The 20,315-nt window shown below is 43.9% G+C and overlaps 1 protein-coding gene across 1 annotated transcript in view; it reads left to right on the top strand.

The window, feature by feature from the left end:
- Nucleotides 1-351: 351 nt before the first annotated feature.
- MRPS28 (mitochondrial ribosomal protein S28) overlaps nucleotides 352-20,315 on the top strand; it is a 91,409-nt gene continuing 71,445 nt past the window's right edge. Inside the window, exons 1-2 of the mRNA XM_080929157.1 lie at nucleotides 352-567; nucleotides 17,249-17,430. Coding sequence (XP_080785283.1) covers nucleotides 358-567; nucleotides 17,249-17,430 — 392 coding nt within the window. The 5' untranslated portion in view covers nucleotides 352-357. The remainder of the gene's footprint in view (nucleotides 568-17,248; nucleotides 17,431-20,315) is intronic.

Genomic DNA, 20,315 nt, shown 5'->3' with positions numbered 1-20,315 from the left:
CTTCCTGGAGTTTACAAAACTGGAGTCCGAACACTAAGAATTATTTCAAATCTTGAGCATGATGCATTTGAAAGTGCTGAATAACAGGCACAGGAGGTGCTAACGAGCCTGGGGCTTCCAACTCCAGTAGGATAGTCAAGGAGACCTCTAAAGACTGTGCACTACTGCAGGTGCAGCGTCACCGCGTCCTTTGAGAGGCTTGTGTTCTCTCCACAGTGTCTGTAGGAGAACTGTCAGGCAGGCATTAAGCTACAGGACTCGCAGGCTCGCCCAGCATTAGGGCAGTAGGCGGGGCTCTCTTCGGCCCGCCCCCTGACCTGCGAGCGTGCAGAAGAGGTCAGAGGTCACGTAGGCGTCATGGCGGCGCTGTGTGGTTCCCACGCTGGGACTGCTGGGCGCCGTTTCCTGAGAGCGCTTGTCTTCTCCAAGCCTTTGCGAAATGCAAGCACGGAAAGTGGCTCCGAGACTCCGACCCACGATTCCTTCGCTCCTCGGGAGCGCTCAGGCGGCTTCGCGAGCGCTCTGGAGCGACACTCGGAACTGCAGCGGAAGGCGGAGCTCGGACTGGTGAGCAGGCCTCCGCCATGTCCGGAAGCGGGGCGGAGCGTGGGAGGGGCTAAGCCCGGGACAGTAGGAGGAGCCAGCATGGTAGGGCCGGAACCTGTCAGTGTTGGAGAGGGGCTAAGCTTGGTACGGGGCCAGCATGGACGGGGGGCAGGAGCCTGTCAGTGTTGGGGTGGGGCTAAGCTTGGTACACTAGGGAGGGGCCAGCATGGGTTGGGGATAAATTATGTCCTTGTTGACTTGGGCTATGCCCGTGACTTAAGGATGGGGAGAGGAGGGACTGGAGCGTCGGGTGCAGTTTCCCACCCTTGACCTGCAGAGCGTGTGATTAATGTTTTCTTTCTTTTCCACGGCATTTACGGCCATGTGGGTTCGCTCTGCAAATACCCTTGTGAGACATTCTGGGCATGGTATCCAGCGGGTTTGTGGGGCGACCCGTAAGATTTGGAGGAAAACAACTCTAGGTCTTAGCTCTGGTTCCATCCTAATTGAATTGACAGTTAAAGCTATTGTGAATTGGGTGTATGAGTTCAACTGTCAGTATTGCACGTTCCTTTACTGAAAATGACCTTTTATTAAAATAATAGTTTTTTTCCCCCATTTCTGTAAAGCATTATTTGTGAAATAGGATATAACGTTTAGATACATGGAGCAGTGCAAAGAGACATAAAGACGAGGCTGGGATTTTTAAAAATTAGGAGATTTGGTTATTCATGAAGTTGGGTTATATAAGAAAGAAAAACCCCGAATATCCTGTTTTTGCTCCGTAGGGAATATTAGCAAACAGTACACATGTAGATATTTCTCAGGATTGTAGGATCATCTTAGTTCTGAGTGCCAAAACTTTTCTTTGATCCTTTGAAGGGAAGGACCCCAGGACATAATTTTGTGATTTTTGTCACATGCAGTGGCTTAAAGCACAAGTTTTACTTATAGGACAATAGGAGTTTGTTTTTAATAATAAAATAAAAATATGGCAAAAATGTAACACATTAAAATTGGACAAAACAAACAGAAGGAAAAGAGCCCAAGAGAAGGCACAGGAAATAGACACACTGTACACACACCCAGAAATTCCATAAAAACACTTAACTGGAAGCCATGATCTACTTTAGAGGACCTGGTATAGACCTGGTGCAGGCCCTGTGAATGTTTTCAGTGTCTGTGAGCTTTGCTCATGTTAATTTCGGTGACCTTGTTCTCTTGGTGTCTTCCATCCCCTCTGACTCTTACACCATTTCCAGCCCCTCTTCCCCAGGGCTCACACTGAGGGGAGGGGTATGACAGAGACACCCCTGTTAGGGCAGGATGTTTCATCTCTGACTAATGTCTGGCTGGTCTGTATTTGTTTCTATCGGCTTCAGGGGGAAGCTTCTCTGATGATGGCTGAGCAGGGTGCTGATCTGTGAGCATAGCAGAGTGTTGTCAGGAATAATTGTATTGGTACATTGTTTTTCTTTTTTAAGAACAGTAATATTTGGATTTACCCTAGGTCCCTGGGCTATTTAGTCTCAGGGGCTTGGTCACTCAGGCAGTGTTTGGTGTGGCTTTCATCTTGTGGGCTTCAAGTCAAACCAGATATTGGTTGGTTACTCCAGAAGCTTTGTCATACCAGTGCAGCTTGCAGACAGGACACCATTTTAGATCAGAGGGTTTGTGACTGGGTTGGTGTTTACATTTCTCTTTTAGTAGCCTGCAGACTAACTTTCAAATGTTGGGGTGAAGGCTTTATTTAGGCACCAGCTCGACCTCTTTCTGTTCACCACATTGTATAGGTGTTGTCATCAGCAGTGGGGCCCTGCTGTCAATTTGTGGAGAGCAACCTATAGCTTTGGCAGTAGGTTGAGGAGTCTCATGGGTCCCTCTGGTCAACAGCTCAGTTAGATGTAACACAATCCTGAGACTGGAAGCTTCATTTTGTGACAAGAAATGGCCAGTTAGGACTCTGTCTCTCTCATTATTTGTCAACTTCAATTAGATCACCTTTTCATATACATATCTGTTTTAGGAAGCTTTGCTGTATTAGGTTCTCATATCACTTCTCAAAAGACCCTTAATTTTAGCTGTCTCTTCCCAGAGTCCCTCCCTTGGCCTCCTCTTTTCTCCCTCTCCCCACTTAATCCTCTGCTCCACACCCATCCGTCTATGGCTCTCTTCTGTTTCCCTTTCCTAGGTAGATCTATCTGTGCCCTCTAGTCCCTCGCTCTATACCTAAGTCTGCGTTCTGCAGATTGTCGCTTGGTTATCATTGGCTTAACATCTGATACCCCGTATCCGTGAATACGTACCATATTTTTATTCTCTGGCTCTGGGATACTTCACCTAAGATGGTTTTCCTAGCTCCATCCATTTATCTGAGGTTTTCGTTTTGTTGTTTTGTTTTTTTAAACATCTGAGTAGTACTCTACTGTGTAAATGTACCACATTTTCTTTATTCTTCTGTTGAGGGATTATTGCAGGGTTAAATAATTCATTATTTAAATCACTTGAAATTAGCCTCTGCCAGTAAACATAATATTGTTTAGTTGCCACTACTGAAAATTGCTATAGTTACCTAAATATAACTTTGAGTAAGTCCCTTACTGTTTCATGTGTTCAGTATATACACAGTATTAACAATTCTGCTTTTTATATTATGGCCAAGACATGATTTATTTAACTAGGATAGTCCTGCCTTCCAAATGTTCAGGTTGCTGCTGTTTTGTCTCCCTAATAACGATGATGTTACAGTGGACATTGATAGCTTTGTGCTTATGAAAGCAAATGTCGAGGGTGTCCATTGGGAGGAAGCCTCACACAGTTCACATCTGACAGGTCCGCTGTGCCTGTCCTGGTGACCTCCCAGGGACTGTGTTGTGACTCTGGTCTACCTACTACCTCATCCTTTCATCACGTGTGCATTTGCTCATACTGTTCTGCACTGCTGGGGATGGGGCTCAGGGCCTCACATGCCTGTGCAGGGGCCTGCTGCTGAACTTCATCCTCAGCCCGCCTGTGGATTTCCTTAGTGTTGGTTGACCAAACCAAACCTGAACTGACTTCTCATGCCTGATTTTAAGTCAAAATTGCTGATGTTTGTATTTTTTTACTTACTAAATGAGCTATAAGATATACATACTTGTAGTCACAAAACTTATATTTATAGCATACATATTGGGGTTTATGTAAGAGTTCATTAGAAAGATGTTTATGCTTGATTTTATTTGAAGATAAACATTGCAGTTTCCTAAATGAGCTGCTTTCCCATGCTCTTCTCCCTGAGATGGGTTTCCCATGTGCTAAGTCACTGAGAGACTCACCCTCTGTGGCCTTTGTGATCCTACCAACCATGTGAAATACCTTTGAATGGCCTGGCTCTGCTTCACCACTGCCTTATTGTATGCTGATGACTCATTTCCGGGCCCATTTTGTCTTACTTTGTAGTTACAACTCTTGGGAAGCAAGGCCAGGTTTCTTTCATCCGTCCTTTCTGTCCACTGCATACTGCCGTACATGCGTGTGAGTAGGAATATATGTGGATTTCAATTGTAATAAAATTTAGGTTGACAGTTGAATGATTATACAAAAAAAAAAAAAAAGCAACTCAGATGCCTATTTTTGGATTAGAAAGTATGTATATGTAATGATGAAATATTCACAGTAACCTTTTTAGCATGTATTAATCTTATAAATAATCTTATAAATAATAGGTTTCATTGTTGCATTTTCATGCTAAGTAGTTAGAATTGACCCACATAATTTTTTGTCCTAGTTTATGGAAGTTAGGACAAAGAAAATTTGGATCTAAAAGATCTATGAGTTCTACAGTTACTTGTGTGGTCATGTGGCCACATCTTTTTCCAGCTTTGATGCTGTTATTTTTTCAATTGTTGGTGGTTTTGCTTATTTTGAGTATAAGAACCAAATATTATTCACTATGTGATCAACACAGCTCATTCTGGTATAAAGGGACTGGTACATATCTGCTGAAGATATTTTATGCATATATTTTTCTGTCTTTCTTTCCTTTGTGAGATAAGGCATCAAACCTTGCCAGTGATAAATTGTTGCTGTATCTGAGCGACAGCCCAGCCTTTTCCTCCTGGATTCTGAATCTCTCTTATGTCAACTTAGACAACATGACTTTATATTGGGAACGGTTAAGTTTATAACCCATGTTAGTACCCACAGATGGCAGTGTTGAGCAAAGAATGGGCTTTTCTGTCTTCTGTGGCTCTTTACAGTAGACGGAGGTCTCCTGTCAGTGCACTGGAAAGGTTTGCACTGTAGACAGCTCTTCTATTTTAGGTTACTGAGAATACTGACTTACAGGACACTTTGTAGTTTTATATGTTTTCAGAATATCTAAGATGGATCTCATGCAAATGTTAAATATTTTTCTTTTCTTTTTTTTTTTTTAAATTTAAAAGTACGTAGCTGGGTGTGGTGGCACATGCCTTTGGTCCCAGTGCTCCGTGAGTTCAGGACCAGTGTGGTCCGCATAGTGAGTTTCAGCACAGCTAGGACTCTAGAGAGACCCAGTCTCAAAAAAACCAACCCACCCAACTGAACCAAACAACCAGTGAATTTTCCAGAACTTTGTTTGTTAAATATACACAAGTGTCTTGCTTACATGATTGTGTGTGGATGGTGTGGATGCTGGGAATGAAACCTGGGTCCTCTACAAGAACAGCAAGTGCTCCTAACCACTGAGTAACCTCGCCGGTCCATGATAAAACATTTTAATTGGTCATTGAGGTTTTTTTTTTTTTTTTTTTTCAGAATACCAAAGGATTTATTTTAGTATAAAGGCAGAAATGATCTTGTTTTATATTTTTTAAGTCTACTAAATAAATAATAATAAATATAACACGTTTATGTTCTTCATTCTGACCCTTCCATTATTTTCCCAGTTTTCTGTTGAACACATGACAAATCATTCATATTTTAAAATTTATTGCTTGTAAAGGAATGCTGAGAAATAGTTCTGATTTTATGTAGGTTTACACTGTAGAATTCTGAAAGAGTTACTAAGGGTTAGTGATCAAAATTTTTTGAAACATTCATTTCTACATTAGAGAAAATTGTCAAAAAGACAATGAAACAGTAAATTGAAGTAGATAGACTTCTCCAGGGGGTAGGCCTTTATCAACATTTAAAATATGCCTAAAAGCAGTCCCTTCCAGAAAGGAGAGTTAGCATGTGCTGTATCTGAAGGGCGGTCGTCTGACCTGACTCACTTAGATCCTTTTCTGACTTTCAGCTCAGAGTTTGTTTCTCTATGGTAGCTCTTCATTAACACTCATATTTTACTCAGAAATCTCGCTACGTTCTTTTAATGTCTTTGGTTTTTTTTCTTCTAATATTAAAATTTCAATTTTTGTTCATATTAGTTTCACAATGTGATTATAGCTTTTAACTTTAAAAAAATTGGCGTTAAGTAGCAGGAAATAAAAGAAACTAAGCAGATTTGAGCAGGAATGATTGAGTTTGGGTTTTGCCTTTTTTAAAGGTTGTGAACCTCACTGCTGGTAGCGTGGGCAGTGACTTACTGCTGGCATGTTGTCTTGAGGAGTCTGCAGCTCAGCCAACTGCCTCACCTCTGGCCACTCACATAGATACAGCTGAGTTCTCCTGGAGTTATAGACAGTTGTGGGTACTGGGAATTGAACCCAAATCTTTTGGAAGATGTATCTCCAGCCCAGCTTTATCTTTAATATTGGAAACAATCTATCTGTTTATTTTTAAGCTAGTTACTGATTAAAGGTTTGCTATGGTACATTTCTACCACAGAATCCTGCTTAGCGAGTCCATAGTCAAAGGGTCATTCCCAGAGACACACTGTTATTGTCCTTCTTTCTGTACAGAATGGTGCCTCCTGTCAGCCTTCCAGCAGGTGGCAGGCATGGGTACTGTATTGGTAACTTAATGTTGCTCTCTGCTCTTGGTTGATAGCTTCATCATTTAGCAGGGACTGTAACCATGTTCCTTAGACAAATAGAAGTCAGTATTCCTGAATTGCTATCTAACCTCCTTCCCACTAAAGTATAGGGGCTTAGTGTAGGGCTGGGGAGATAGCGCATTGGGTAGAAGCTCTGGTTGTGCAAGCATGAGGATCTGAGTTCACATCCCCACATAAAAGGCAGGGCATATCCCAGTGCTGATGGACAAAGCTGGGAGGATCACTGGAGCCCTCTGGTCAGCCAGTCAGTCTAGCTGAGGGACTGAGTTTTAGGTTTAGCAACAGATTTTTTCCTCAAGGAGACATAATGGAAGAGTAAGAGAAAAAGACAGCTTCCTCCTCTGACATCCAGAACTGGGCATGTGGATTCCTGCATCTGTATACATACACATACATCACATACACACAAAATGTGGTGGTGGTGGTGGTGGTGGTGTGTGTATTTGTGTGTGATAATACACCTGTAATTCCAACACTACTTAGAAGAGGCAGGAAAATCAGGAATTCAGAGCCATCCTTGGCTATGAAGTGAGTTTAAGGCTAGCTTGGGCTACCTGAGTAAGCAAACAAACAAACAATAGTATACGGGCATCTGCTGCTATGATAAATCTTGTAGGTGACCAGTGGTCTGGGACATGTTGACATATCCCCAGTGCTGAGATGGAAGTGCATCAGGGCAAAAGAGGTTGATTATTGCCCACAGGACGGGTTATCTTGCTTCTTTCAGTCATTCCCAGGCGACCTAACAGAAGCTGGATTTATTTTGTCCCCCAAAGTTTCATGGGTTAGAAGTTTAGTCCCCAGTGTGGTGGTGTGAGCATTGTCAGTCCTGAGACATGGAGCCTTGTGCTAGGATGGTGTTGTCACTGGACATGCTGTCCGCTGAAATGACACTTATTGTTGTGAGATGCTGCATGGATCCCGTGAGAGTGAGTGGTTGGAAAAGCACTGGATCCTGAATCACTTCCTACCTTGATGTAGTTTCTCCCTTCACCTCTGTGCTCCTACCATGAAGCCAAGTGCTACCAGAAGCCATGTGTCACCAGAAGCCGTGGCTGGAGAAGATCTTCACTAGAGCCAACTCCCTGCTATGTTGAGGTTTAGATTCTGAAACAAAGTTTATACCTTGCTTTCCCCCCTCTTACTTCTGAAGATCAACCTTAGGTCCTCAGATCTATATGATAGGCTCTTCATAATGGCCAAGATTATAACAACAACAACAACAGTAAGAAATGGCAGCAGATACTGGCGCAGGGAGAGAAAAGGAATGCTGGCACAGGCATCGTGGGAATTAGTATGGGGGTTCCTCAAAGAGCTGAAGACAGGTCTACAGTAAGTCTGGAATTATCACAGAGAAAGGAGCCTCAGTTGAGGAAATGCCTCCATGAGATCCAGCTGTAAGGCATTTTCTCAACTAGTGATCAAGGGGGGAGGGCCCAGCCCATTGTGGGTGGAGCCATCCCTGGGCTGGTAGACCTGGGTTCTATAAGAAAGCAGGCTGAGCAAGCCAGGGGAAGCAAGGCAGTAAGTAACATCCCTCCATGGCCTCTGCATCAGTTCCTGTTTCCTGACCTGCTTGGGTTCCAGTCCTGACTTCCTCTGGTGATGAACAGCAATGTGGAAGTGTAAGTTGGTAAACCCTTTCCTCCCCAATTTCTGGTCATGATGTTTGTGCAGGAGTAGAAACTCTAAGGACTAAGACACTTACATATTCATTGCTGCTCAGAGTTCATCATAGCCAGAACTTAGAAACAGCCTGGTGGCTCTCAGCAGATGAATGGATAAGGAAAAGGGCAAAGGATACGGACTAACACCAGCTGATTTAATTCAGTTTTCCAGTCAGAGGGTCTCTGTATCTCTCCTGTGCCTGTCTTCTTTCCAGTCATGTTCCTTCTGAGTTCCTGACCATCCAGCAAAACTACATAATCAACCGAAGCCATCTTTCTTTCCAAGCAAAATACCACCTGGTTGTGCTGCTCAGCGTTCTGCCCACTGATCTTCCCTCCTGTCTTTCAGTTTCCCTGTACTTCTACGCTGTCACCGACAGCAGGCTGTCACTCTCCATTCTTCACATCTGCTGCAGTGCACTTGCAGCCCAAGAAGTGAGGCAGCTTGCACAAGCACCTGGATCTGTCGTAAAACCTCTTGTCCATTCTGGGTCCACTAAAACCTGGCACATTTGAGGGTAACTTGTAAAAAATAATAGACATACAAATAAAAAAAAATGCATTTGTTGCCTCTAGACATCAGTGAGAACCACTAGGCATTGTGCCTCTACCAGGAACAAAGGGTGCTCTTACATGTCTCAGACTACTAGAACTCTACCTCTCTGGCATATGACTTTCTTATCGTGTGTCCAAAGTCTAGAGTTACTGCTTACGCAGGTTCCACCAGTAGAATGATGTCCAGTGGAGGGTTGATAGACCTGAGAGGTGTGTGATCTTGCCATGAGGTTGGGTTAAAAGGAAGCTCTTGTCAGATCAGAAGTGGCATGCCAGATGTGCAGGAATACTTGATTTTCTTTGGCCTAGAAATTACATCTAGAACAGTGGCTGCAGTTGGATTCACCACTAAGTTTCTGATATAAATTGCCACACCCCAGGACCATGTAGACAGTCTGAATGAGGATGAGGTAGGATCCTCTACCCATGGATCTACTGTGTCCTCTCGGGTGGCAGCAGTGGCTGCAATCCTTCCAGGGAATCCAGAGCTGCCTTTAGTTTGCTTGGTTAGTAGGGACATTGTAGTGCAGTGGCTCTCAGTCTTCCTAATGCTGCGACCCTTTAATACACTTCCTCATGTTGTAGTGACCCCAACCGTAACATTATTTTTGTTGTTACTTCCTAACTGCAAATTTGCTAATGTTATAAATCGTAATATACTTTTAGAGATAGAGATCTACCAAAGGTGTCATGACCCACAGGTTGAGAAACATTGTTTTAGTGTCTTCTGCTGCTTTTCCGTGTCATCATAGACCCAAGTCCACAAATCAGAACTAGTGTGGAGATTTTGCCAAGTGGATCTCTTCAGTTCTCCACTCTGTAATGAGAAGATAGCCAGCGTGGGTACGTGGCAGAGAACTGACTGAAAACACCATTGAGCTCGTGGTATCCAACAGCCTCTGTTCTGACTGGTGCAGTTTGTCCAGGGATTAATGCCAGCTCAGGTGATCTTGGAAAAGTCACCCGGATCAATACCCACAGTTTCCATATCACCCTGATCAGGATCTGTAGTTTCCATAGAGAAACTGAGGAACAGGCTTCATAGTACAGTTAGGGTACACAGTAGAGCTTTCACCATGACAGCTCTATACAAATCTTTGCCCCTGTTTGTCCTAACACCTCTCACCTCCATCTCCTAGACCCTTCCTGCTGCTCTCTTCCTCTTCCTTCTACTTTCATTGCATGTGCATGTGTGTGTGTGCATGTGTGTGCATACATGTATATTATTCTGTATACAAGTGGAAACATGCACTTTTCTCCTTCTTTTACCCACCCCATTACCCTCTCTCATTTCTCCCTTTCTTCCTTTTCTCTTTCTCCCTTTTAGACACCTTCCTCCCATGTAGAGTCTCCTGTGTTCAGGTGGCAGGGCCTTGGAATGAGCTCCTCTTCATTTAAGAGATGGAAAGTCTGGAAATTGGTTCAAGTTTGGATGCTGAGTCATGATACTCACTGGTGATTCAAGCCAAGACTTCTCATGAAACGGAGAGTTTTCTCATTCGTTCCATTTCCAGGAACAGTAGAAACAACCAACCAGAGAGCCTGAAAGTCAGACTGTCCTGATAGCCACTGAGCTCTGAGACTGCTGACCCCGTCTGTCCCATCAGAACCCTGTCATCTTCATTGAACCCAGGAACCCTTTTGACAGCAGTTCCCACTGTTAGTATTGCCTCCTGAGCAGAGCCACCACACCACATGTTCTTTCAGGACTACCCGTGTCCCCCAGTCTTGGTGAGGGATACTGGGAAAGGAAGGTGAACAGCTCCAACATGGAACCATGGACTTTTCCATTGTGCCCTTGTGTCTTCTTAGTCAGGGTTTCTATTCCTGCACAAACATCATGACCAAGAAGCAAGTTGGGGAGGAAAGGGTTTATTCAGCTTACACTTCCACATTGATGTTCATCACTAAAGGAAGTCAGGACTGGAACCCAAGCAGGTCAGGAAGCAGGAGCTGATGCAGAGGCCATGGAGGGATGTTACTGGCTTGCTTCCCCTGGCTTGCTCAGCCTGCTTTCTTATAGAACCCAGGTCTACCAGCCCAGGGATGGCTCCACCCACAATGGGCTGGGCCAGAGATGGCTCCACCCACAATGGTCTGAGCCCTCCCCCCTTGATCACTAGTTGAGAAAATGCCTTACAGCTGGATCTCATGGAGGCATTTCCTCAAGGGAGGCTCCTCTCTCTGTGATAACTCCAGCCTGTGTCAACTTGACACAAAACCAGCCAGTACACCTTGTTTCTGAATAACAACTTGGAGGCTTATTATTTATTAATTAAATACCTAGGCCATAAGCTAGACCTGTTTCCACTAGCTTGTAACCTGTATTAACCAGTTTATACTATTCTGTGTCTGCCACATGGCTGCTTATCTGTCCTCAGCTCCATATGTCAGACTTCCTCTGAGTCTGGGTGGCGAATCTTCCCGTGCTTGACTCTTTCCCAGAGTTTCTCTCTCTTTCTAATCCTGCCTCAGCTCGTTGACCATCAGCTTCTCATTGGCAGGTGATGCTTCCACACGGTACACAAGAGATTATCCCGATACCAACACTCTTCTCTCCAGACCTTTTAGATTCTTTTGCTAGACTAAGGAGGGAGCTTCAGTCTCATTTAGTGTAGTCTATTTTCATTTAGTATCGATTTTATTTGGCCAGACAGGCAGAGTATTAAAAGTCACTGCAGTCTTTTGGGCCAACATGCTATATTTACAATCTCCATGTAGCCAGCTCATCTTAACATACTGGGCCTGGAACAATGCATTGCTCAGATTTCTTAATACAAGCTATCCTTAGTAGAACCTTTTATGTATATGTGTGTGTAATGGATACTTGTGTGTTTGTAGACATGAGTACGTGTGAAAATGTGTGTGCATGGGTGTGTGCTGGAGGCTAAGATTGTTTGTCTTTGTGTTGCTCTCTGCCTTACTTTTTTGGACAGGGTCTCTCACTGAGCCAGGGTTCACTGGATTCAGCCAGACTAGCTAGCCAGCAAACCCCCGGGGTTCTCCTAGCTGCACTTTTCCCAGTGTGAGTACAAGTGTACCCACATAGTGCTTTAGGTTTACATGGGTGCTCGGGCTCTGAATCCAGCGCTTCATGCTTTCACAGCAAGAAGTTCACAAGCTGAGCCATCTGCCAAGCCCATTGTGGGATGGTAGAAATGTCCTGTAGCAAACTGTCCACATATAGCAATTAAGCATGTAAGGTGGGGCTTATGAATAGCTTTAACATGTAGAGCTGGGAAGCATGGCTCAGTAGAAGCACTGGTCATGTAAGCCTGGGTGTCTGGGTTCCATCCCTGGACTCCTTGTGGGCCTCGCACAGTCCAACGGCTGCTGTTCATGCCTAGAGGGCAGCATTTCAAAGCGCCCTTCTCCGTCCTCCAGCTCTCCTACACGTTTCCCTCCCCTCTGCCTCTGAGGAGATGGTGAGTGCCCTGCTTAGGGTTGGGCACTCCGTAGTCACTGACTCTCAGTACTGTTGCTCACTGTGAGGAGAATTTTATCTGGAAAGATTCTTTGTTTTTTTTTTTGTTTGTTTGTTTTGTTTTGTTTTTTTGTTTTTTTTTTTTGACTAGCGTGTCAAAGATTGGAGTTTAAGTATTAGTGTTGGGAGGGGTGGTGTATACATGGAATAGACATTGGACCAAAGGATATACCACCTTTTATGTCTTTTATGAGCTATGACTATAAATTTATGTAACTTTTTTAGTAATGAGCAAGAAAGATAACTCTTTGATCTTGGAGTGTAGCAAGAAAAAATAAGAATAGAATTTAAATGTGGTATGTGTTATTAGAGAAGTCTGTAGTACAGACTGAGTTACCTAAGGTCTTACAACAACACATTTGGTCTTGCTCGGGAAATTGTCTCACATCATAGGATAGCTGGAAGTAAAATTTCATGTACTTAAGCTACATGACCTAACTTCAAGTTACACAGATCTGTGTCGTTGGAAAAAGAGAGGAGGGAGGAGAAGGGCAAAGGGGCCGGAGAAAGAGAGGAGAGGAAGGGTAGGAAAGAGAGCGGGCGGAGGGAATGTGAACCTAGGTTTTGTAGTTGTTGCCCATCAAGCATTATGGCTACTCTGACAGACCCTGGTGTCCTGCAAACCTGCTGCAGTCACCTCCCCTTCCAGGAGGGCGGCGTTGGCTAGTGAGGTCTTACTTTCATTTTCCAGGGTCTCGTGTAGCATAGGGTGACCTTTTCTCCCAAAGTTTTATTGTTAGCTTACATTAAAATACCGACAACAAATAGTTTTTACCACCATGTGGGCGAGGGCGGCCTCGACATTCTGTCCTCTTCAGCCCACCTCCTGAGCTCAGGGGCTGCAAGCATATGTGAGTACCCCAGTGGTGTGTGGTGCAGAGGATGCCTGAGTCTATAAGAAATCTAAATTACTTTTTAAAAATTACTTTCTAGGAGTGCTTACTGATAGGCACTGTTTGAGTGACTTACCTATAGCCACCTCCAGAGGAGTTCTAGAGGCTCCTGAGTCCTGAACTGAGCAATTGGACAGAAACAGAGGCACAGAGTGGCCCCGGTAGAGAAAGGAGGCTTAATAGTTCAAACAGCAGTACCCCGTGGAGGGTTAGGGCTCTTATGCCACATAGCTTGGGCTTTTTTGGCGCACTGGTCCGGCACATGCATTCTCCTTAGTTGTTTTATGTAGTTCTGCATAGAGCTTCATGCATCGTATGTCTCCACCCAGAGGTGTGGATCTTAGCGCTGTAGTGAGTCAGGTTACCTGCAGAAGCTGGAGTGCTTTTTGGACCAGCACAGTGGTTCCAGCTAGTTCTAGCCGCCTCCCTCCCACTGGGGTTTCTAGCCTTCCTCACCGTTTAATTTGTAACATTTGAGTAAAATCTTCCCGCCGAACTGTGTTTCCTACTCTGCTACCTTAATATCATCTGCTAAGCAAAGCAGTCGAACTGGTTCATGTTCTTGTTTTGTTAAGCACTTAGTAGCCTTTGATTTAAAGCTACATAGTAAATGTTCTCATAAACATGATATTGTAGTTATATAATGTGATGGTTTGAATATGCTTGGCCCATATAAAGTGGCACTATTAGGATGTGTGACCTTGTTGGAGAAGCGAGTCACTGTGTAGGCAGGCTCTGAGGGCTTCCAGTGCGCATGCCTCCCCTAGGGCAGAGGAGAGACTCTTCCTCCTGGCTTCTTGCAGAATGGAGTCTCCTCCTGGCTGCCTTTGAATCAAGATGTAGAACTCTTAGCTCCTGAGTTCAAGGCCAGCCTGGTACTAAGCAAGTTACAGTAGAGAAAAGCTTAGGTCCAGGTGTGGTAGCACATGCCTTTGACCCCAGCATTCAGGAGACAGAGCCATGCAGATCTCTTATTTACAGAGAAAGTTCAAGTACAGCCAAGTTTAGGCAGTGCGGGAACTGGAAAACAGAAATCTGGTGATGGTATAACAGAACAAGGGGGACTATGTTCTAGCCCCAGCAAGCAGCAGAACTCAGCAGCTTTGCCCTTGTGACTCTGGCTTTAGAATCCAGAATAGAAGGGGATGCTCGTTAGCTGGAGCTCAGAAATTAGCGGTGATTAAGAAGAGACCAGTATCACTGAGGTGAGATCTTCTGGGAAGTGTTTCCTCAGAGCACAAAGAGGCTGTGTTCCTGAAATAGCCAAGGTCATACCTTGGCTATCATACCAGCTGCAGTGGTACTTGGTAATGTCAGAGTCACCCAGATGGTACTGGTTTTGAACACATGAAGTGATCATGGAGAGCTTTTCAGAATGTATTGTAGGGGTAGGCACATTGATATTTTAAAAGTCACTTGACAAGTAGAAGAATATAGCTTGGTTTGGACCCTAGGAATTCGGAGATGGTTCTAGACTATGGATTTTATCTGATTATAATGACAGCCAAAAGTCATTGAGTGATGATAAGAACTAATTTAGGTGTTAACCCAGGGGTCTTATGCTTTGGTAAAATCCTTCACTCATTGAAAGCACATTTGTGGTAAAATGTGATAAAAGCAAAGTAGCAGAAGAGAAAGAAATATTTAATTTCAATTTGATTAAAAGTAATTACACTTTTCGAGAAATGCACAATGGAATAAATATTTTAAAACAGATTTACTGAAAATGTCAAGGGAATTGATTTTATTTTCACCTATTTGCGTGTGTGTGTGTGTGTGCGCGCGCGTGCGCGCGCGCGCGCGCGCGGGCACACACACACGCGCACGCGCACTCTCCCTCCCTCCCTCCCTCCCTCTCTCTCCTTCCCTCCCTCCCTCCCTCCCTCTCTCTCTCACAGCTTGCTTGTTCAGGGCAGAGGGTAACTTGCTGGAGCTCTCCTACCGAGTGGGTTTCAGGAATTGAACTCGGGTATCAGCTTGTCAGCACGTGCACTTACCCACTGAGCCATCTTGCTAACCCAAAGGAATCCTTACTAAACAGTCAAACACACTGTTTTCTAAACCCAGGGGAGAAGTGCCACTCGATGCCACACTGCTGTTAGCTCAGGCATCTCTTCATGATTGTGAAAGAGATTTGTGTGTGTCAGGAAGAGGCCCTAAGTAGATGTTTAAGTTCTGCATCTTCTTGTTTTACTCGGGCCATGGAGCTAATGAGACAGGGGAAAGAAAATTAAAAAAAAGCCTGGTAGAGATCAGCACAGATGTGGAGCAGTGGGAAGTGAGGGAGTGTGGGTGACGACCCTTCTGGCTTTAAGCACTGTGACACTCCCACATGGATATTTCTCTGGTCTTTCCAGGTGCTCTGACTGTGACTTAGCAGCTGTGGGTGGCTTAGTGGCTCCAAGCAGAGGAAACATAGTGGCTGCCGTGGTGCTTCTTCTGTATGGCTCATTTGGTCTCTAGAGTAAAGTTCAGGGACGGGCAGTATTGAGTCTCTAGGACAGTGGTTCTCAACCTGTAGGTTATGACCTCTTGTGTGTGGGGGGTCAACCTTTCATAGAGGTTCCCTAAGCCACCAGAAACACAGATATTTATATTATGACTCACAACAGTAGTGAGATTGCGGTTAGGAAGTTGCAATGAAAATTTTATGACTGAGGAACTGTGTTAAAGGGTCGAAGCATTAGCAGGATTGAGGACCACTGCTCTAGGAGGTGCTCGTCCCTTGTCTTTCTGCAGGACCCGCTTTTGAAGATGCTTTTCTGGGGAACTTTGATATGCTCTGAGGAGTTAGAAGCTGGTGGCATGTGCTCCTGGCCATCTGGTGTATCAGATCTTCTGACAGAGCTTTGGTTTGCATTCACCTTCTATGTTAAAACATCCTTCCTGTTCTGTTACTTTCCACTGTAATAGATCATTTCTACCCACTGCCAGCCTCCCAGCGCCAACCCTCCACCCCTCACCACCACTGTAACACCTGACAGATTCAGTATCAGTCAACTATTTTCCTCATAAAAGGATGACCCTTGAGCCACACTCAACACTTTAGGCATGTCTAGCCTTATTTATAAAATGAAGTGTGTATAAAATGAAGTTTGTTTGTTTTCTTCAACATGTATGAATTTTAAAAAGGCTAGGTGGTGGCTCTTCCTACCAGACTAGCCTTTCATTCTCCTAGGGACCCTCACAGAGCCAGGCATTTGAGTTTGTAATCCTCAGAGTAACATTAAAATTCTGTTATAGGTGCAATGGTGTAATTGAAGAAACATGCTACTAACTGATTAATAATCCTTGAATGATGTATAAACTCACTCATAATTCAAGGTATAAACAGGTAGAGTTGGTAAGATCAAACTATTAATGTTCCTCAGTGATTCACTTTCACAAACAGAAAGTTGGTATTTCTTTTGCACCAATATCTATACGTATATCCCATAGTCAAATAAAAAATGACTGGAAAACACATTTGTAGTGACAGATTTCTGAAGAATATCTGAAAACTAACTGTAAGAATAAGAAAATACTCCATAACATTCTGTGTCCAAGTGTCAAGCAGACACTTTCAGAAAGCCTCATAGAAAGTATGCAGCACAAAACAGGCTCTTTTCCCTTTGGAATTTTATGTCAAAAAAAGAGGGAAGACAAACCCAGTCTGTTTAAAATTGTTCTATTACAAGAGCTCACATTCACATTGGTGACTCTGACGAAAGCCCTTGGTCCTTTCGATCTGATAGCCGCTCACTCACTTTAAAGGAGACACTTGGACTAAGTGTTGTTTGCAGATGCTCAGTTCTGGGAGTGAGGTCAGTGTGTTCTCCTTGGGTGTGCTCTGAGAGTCCAGCTTCTGACAGTACCACACACATCCCTGCTCCTCTCAACTCTGTGTGCTGAGAGTCATTGCGATATCCTGTCCTCCTCTGCCTTTCTTCTGGTTCTTCTCTGAGAAGGAAAGGGAGGAGGAGAAAACAAAAGAGTGTAACTTTTGGAGTCTCTTGGAGCAAACTTCCACTTTTGGTTAATTAATTCAGCACAGTGGGAGTATAAAGCAAGCTGGTTTTGTGAAGTTTCCTATTTAAGTCCTTGTTAAACTTACTCTCATATTTTTATGGATTTTTATGAATATAAATATTTTTTTCATATTTAGGAGTCTTCAAAAACTTCGGAATCCTTTGCCTCCATGCTGAGACACTCTCCGCTGACACAGATGGGGCCTGCCAAGGACAAACTGGTCACTGGGCGGATCTTTCACATCGTGGAGGACGATCTCTACATAGATTTTGGTGGCAAGTTTCACTGTGTTTGTAAAAGGCCAGATGTGGATGGCGAGTAAGTAGAATCGTTTCCACGTGACCACAGGGGCAGGGAGATGACTGACGACTTTGCTTGTTCTGTGGCCACAAGTCCAGAGCTCTGGCCCTGGACACCCACACAGAGTCAGGTGTGGTTCCATGCACTCAATCCCAGTGCTGGGGAGGCAGAGACAGCTGGACCCTAGGGTTTACTGGCCAGTCATCGTAGCCTACCTGGGGAGCCTGAGGCTAATGGAAGACCTGTCTCAACAAGAACACAAGACATACAGTGGTGGTGCACACCTCTAATCCCAGAGCTCGTGGATCTCTGAGTTCAAGGCCAGCCTGGTAAACAGAGAGAGTTCCAGGATAGCCAGGGCTACAAAGAAACCCTGTCTTGAAAAAACAAAAAGAAAAAAAAAAAAAAAGAAGGAGGAAATGACATCCAATGTTGAGATGTTGACTTTTGATCTCTGTACACATGTGAATGCATACCTCTCCCATACATGTGTCTCTGTGTGCATGCGTAATATTCTTAAAGGTTGATGTACCTCAAAGGTTTTTTGAAGACAGGTGATTTTTAAAATTAACTTTGTTCCTTGATAATTTCATACATACATATGATACATTTTGATTACTCTTATCTCCCTCCCATCCATAGTAAGACACTGCCCCTCCTACCAGCCCCCTTTCCAGGTTGATGACCTTTGGTTTGGTTTTGTGACTCATTTAGTTTAACCAGGGCCATCATCTATGTGACCAGTGGATATTAACTACTGGGAGGACCCAGTGGGGACAGGCTGAGATCTTAGGGAGGAGCAGGTGTGAATGTATGTCCTCTAAAGCTGTTCCTGGGCCATCCCAAACCTCTGTGGGCAGAAGCAGTAACATACCGGTTTTCATTATAGAAGGTATATCTGCCATGTTAAAATGAAATTCAGTTTTATATCACACAAAGGCCTCTTGTCTTCACTTGTATCATCTTACTGTCAGGGTCGCAGCCGAGGTGGAGTGGTTGGCTCTTCCTCCAGGTCGACCTTCTGTGTCATAGACGCTGTACGTCTCAGCAGATCGTCCCCCGTTCAGTCGGGTTCATTGTAACTTCCTCCTTTCGAGGCAAGCCTTCTTCTGTTGCCCTCACTGGCGATCCTCCTGCTTCTGCCTCCCTCCTGAGTGCTAGGATTATCAGTGTGTACCACTGCATCTAGTGCTTTTTCTATAAGGATAGAATTTTGTTAATGTTTTGTTAATCTTCTTTTCATAGATAATTCTTCATGAATATTGGTCGATCCTTTTCATTTAATTAACATTTTACATTTGTCTTTTTGTTAGGCCATTTTCTTAAGCATGTTTCAAATGCCTTCAGAATGTTTTGAATACAAAGTTATTTGCTAAACTGCAAATTTTTAAGTGTAGTATTTAAGATTAGATATTTCTTTTATGTGGACTATAGTATGTGTTGAATTTTCTTTATAATGAGGCTTTAGATGGTTGAATGTTAGAATCTGTTCCAATATGTACTAAATCTTAGGATTTCACTTAAAACTGTCACACACCACATGAGAACACATTCTTACAGAAGTGACTGTGTGCAGCCCACTTCCATTCCTTCTAGGAGGGCTCGGAGCAGCACATAGTGCTTTTGCAAATAGGATCTCTAGTTCTTAGAGCGGCTGCTGCTTTCAATCCTCCCTCTCATCCCTCCCTCTTTCCCTCCTCTCATTCCTCTCTTTGTCTCTCCTTTTCTTCCTCTACCTCTTCCTCCCTCCATCTGTCCCTACTTTCCTCCCTTCCTTCTTCCCTCTTTCCATCTCTGTGCATACACTGAGGCTTCAACTCTGTGCCCAGTTCTGTGGACCAGAAGTTACATATTTGTAAGAGAGCCCAAGGAGTTCAGTCACTTAGCCTGGAGAGCTAGACCGTTTCCTTCTGCTGCTTACAATACATGTTTTTACAGAGGGAACCTCGGTTAGGATGGTCTTTGACGGGCTCATATTGTATCATGAGGCTTTCTGCTCCACAGAGTACTTATTAAAACTCTTAACTTGTGTGTAGAACTGTGTGGGTTCTTCCTGAAAGTCTTCAGATTACTAGTGGTCTACAAAGTGTCTGTCACTTTGAAAGTGCCTTAGGAAGGCATAAGGCCAGTACAGTTATTGTTTCAGCCACATTTCATTCCTATTTGTATGCAAAACATGTGGGTGGGAGCTTGCAAACCACCATGGACCAGACCTTTGCCATTGTCACAGGAGTGGGCAGTAATGAGGCCCACCTTGGCAGCCTCACCTCTGTAGTGCCTGATGTTGAGACTGTAGCTTGCTACAGAGTTGTGCGTGTGACAGGTCTTTGCATCCTGCTCCTTTAGAGAGACCATCAGACCTCTGGGGGGCAGATCCGGGGTGCTGGATCTTCCGTTGGGACACATTTGAGTCATCGCAAATAGGGTATACATATTTATTGTTCATCAGCTGCATCCTGATCCCTTTTTTTCTTTCAATACTTTTAGAGAATCTTGGTTTTTGTTGTTGTTGTTGTTGTTGTTGTTGTTGTTGGGTTTTTTGTTTGTTTGGCTTGGGTTTTGTTTTGTTTTGTTTTTGCCTTTATCCAGACATCCCCAAACTGGGTATCTCCTGTCCCCATGCTGGCTTGTACTTGTTAGGCAGGCAATGTACTACTAAACTGCCTCCCCAGCCTTCTTTCAGAGTTTGTACACATTCTAATTTAGGATAATTTAAAGAATGGGAAGATATAGTGACAGATAACAAAATCTAGTTAAAAGTAAATTTACATATATGTTTAGTTTATCATTATTTTAGTAAACCTGTGAATCCATTTAATTACTTCAGCATTTCCATGAGCTGAACAACTTTAATATGATCTTTATTTGGGCTCTTGTCTTGTTTCTTGAGACAGGGTCTCAAC

This window comes from Micromys minutus (genome assembly GCF_963924665.1).
Source record: "Micromys minutus genome assembly, chromosome: 15".
NCBI classification, from domain to species: domain Eukaryota; kingdom Metazoa; phylum Chordata; class Mammalia; order Rodentia; family Muridae; genus Micromys; species Micromys minutus.
This window is presented reverse-complemented; position numbering and strand designations above follow the sequence as displayed.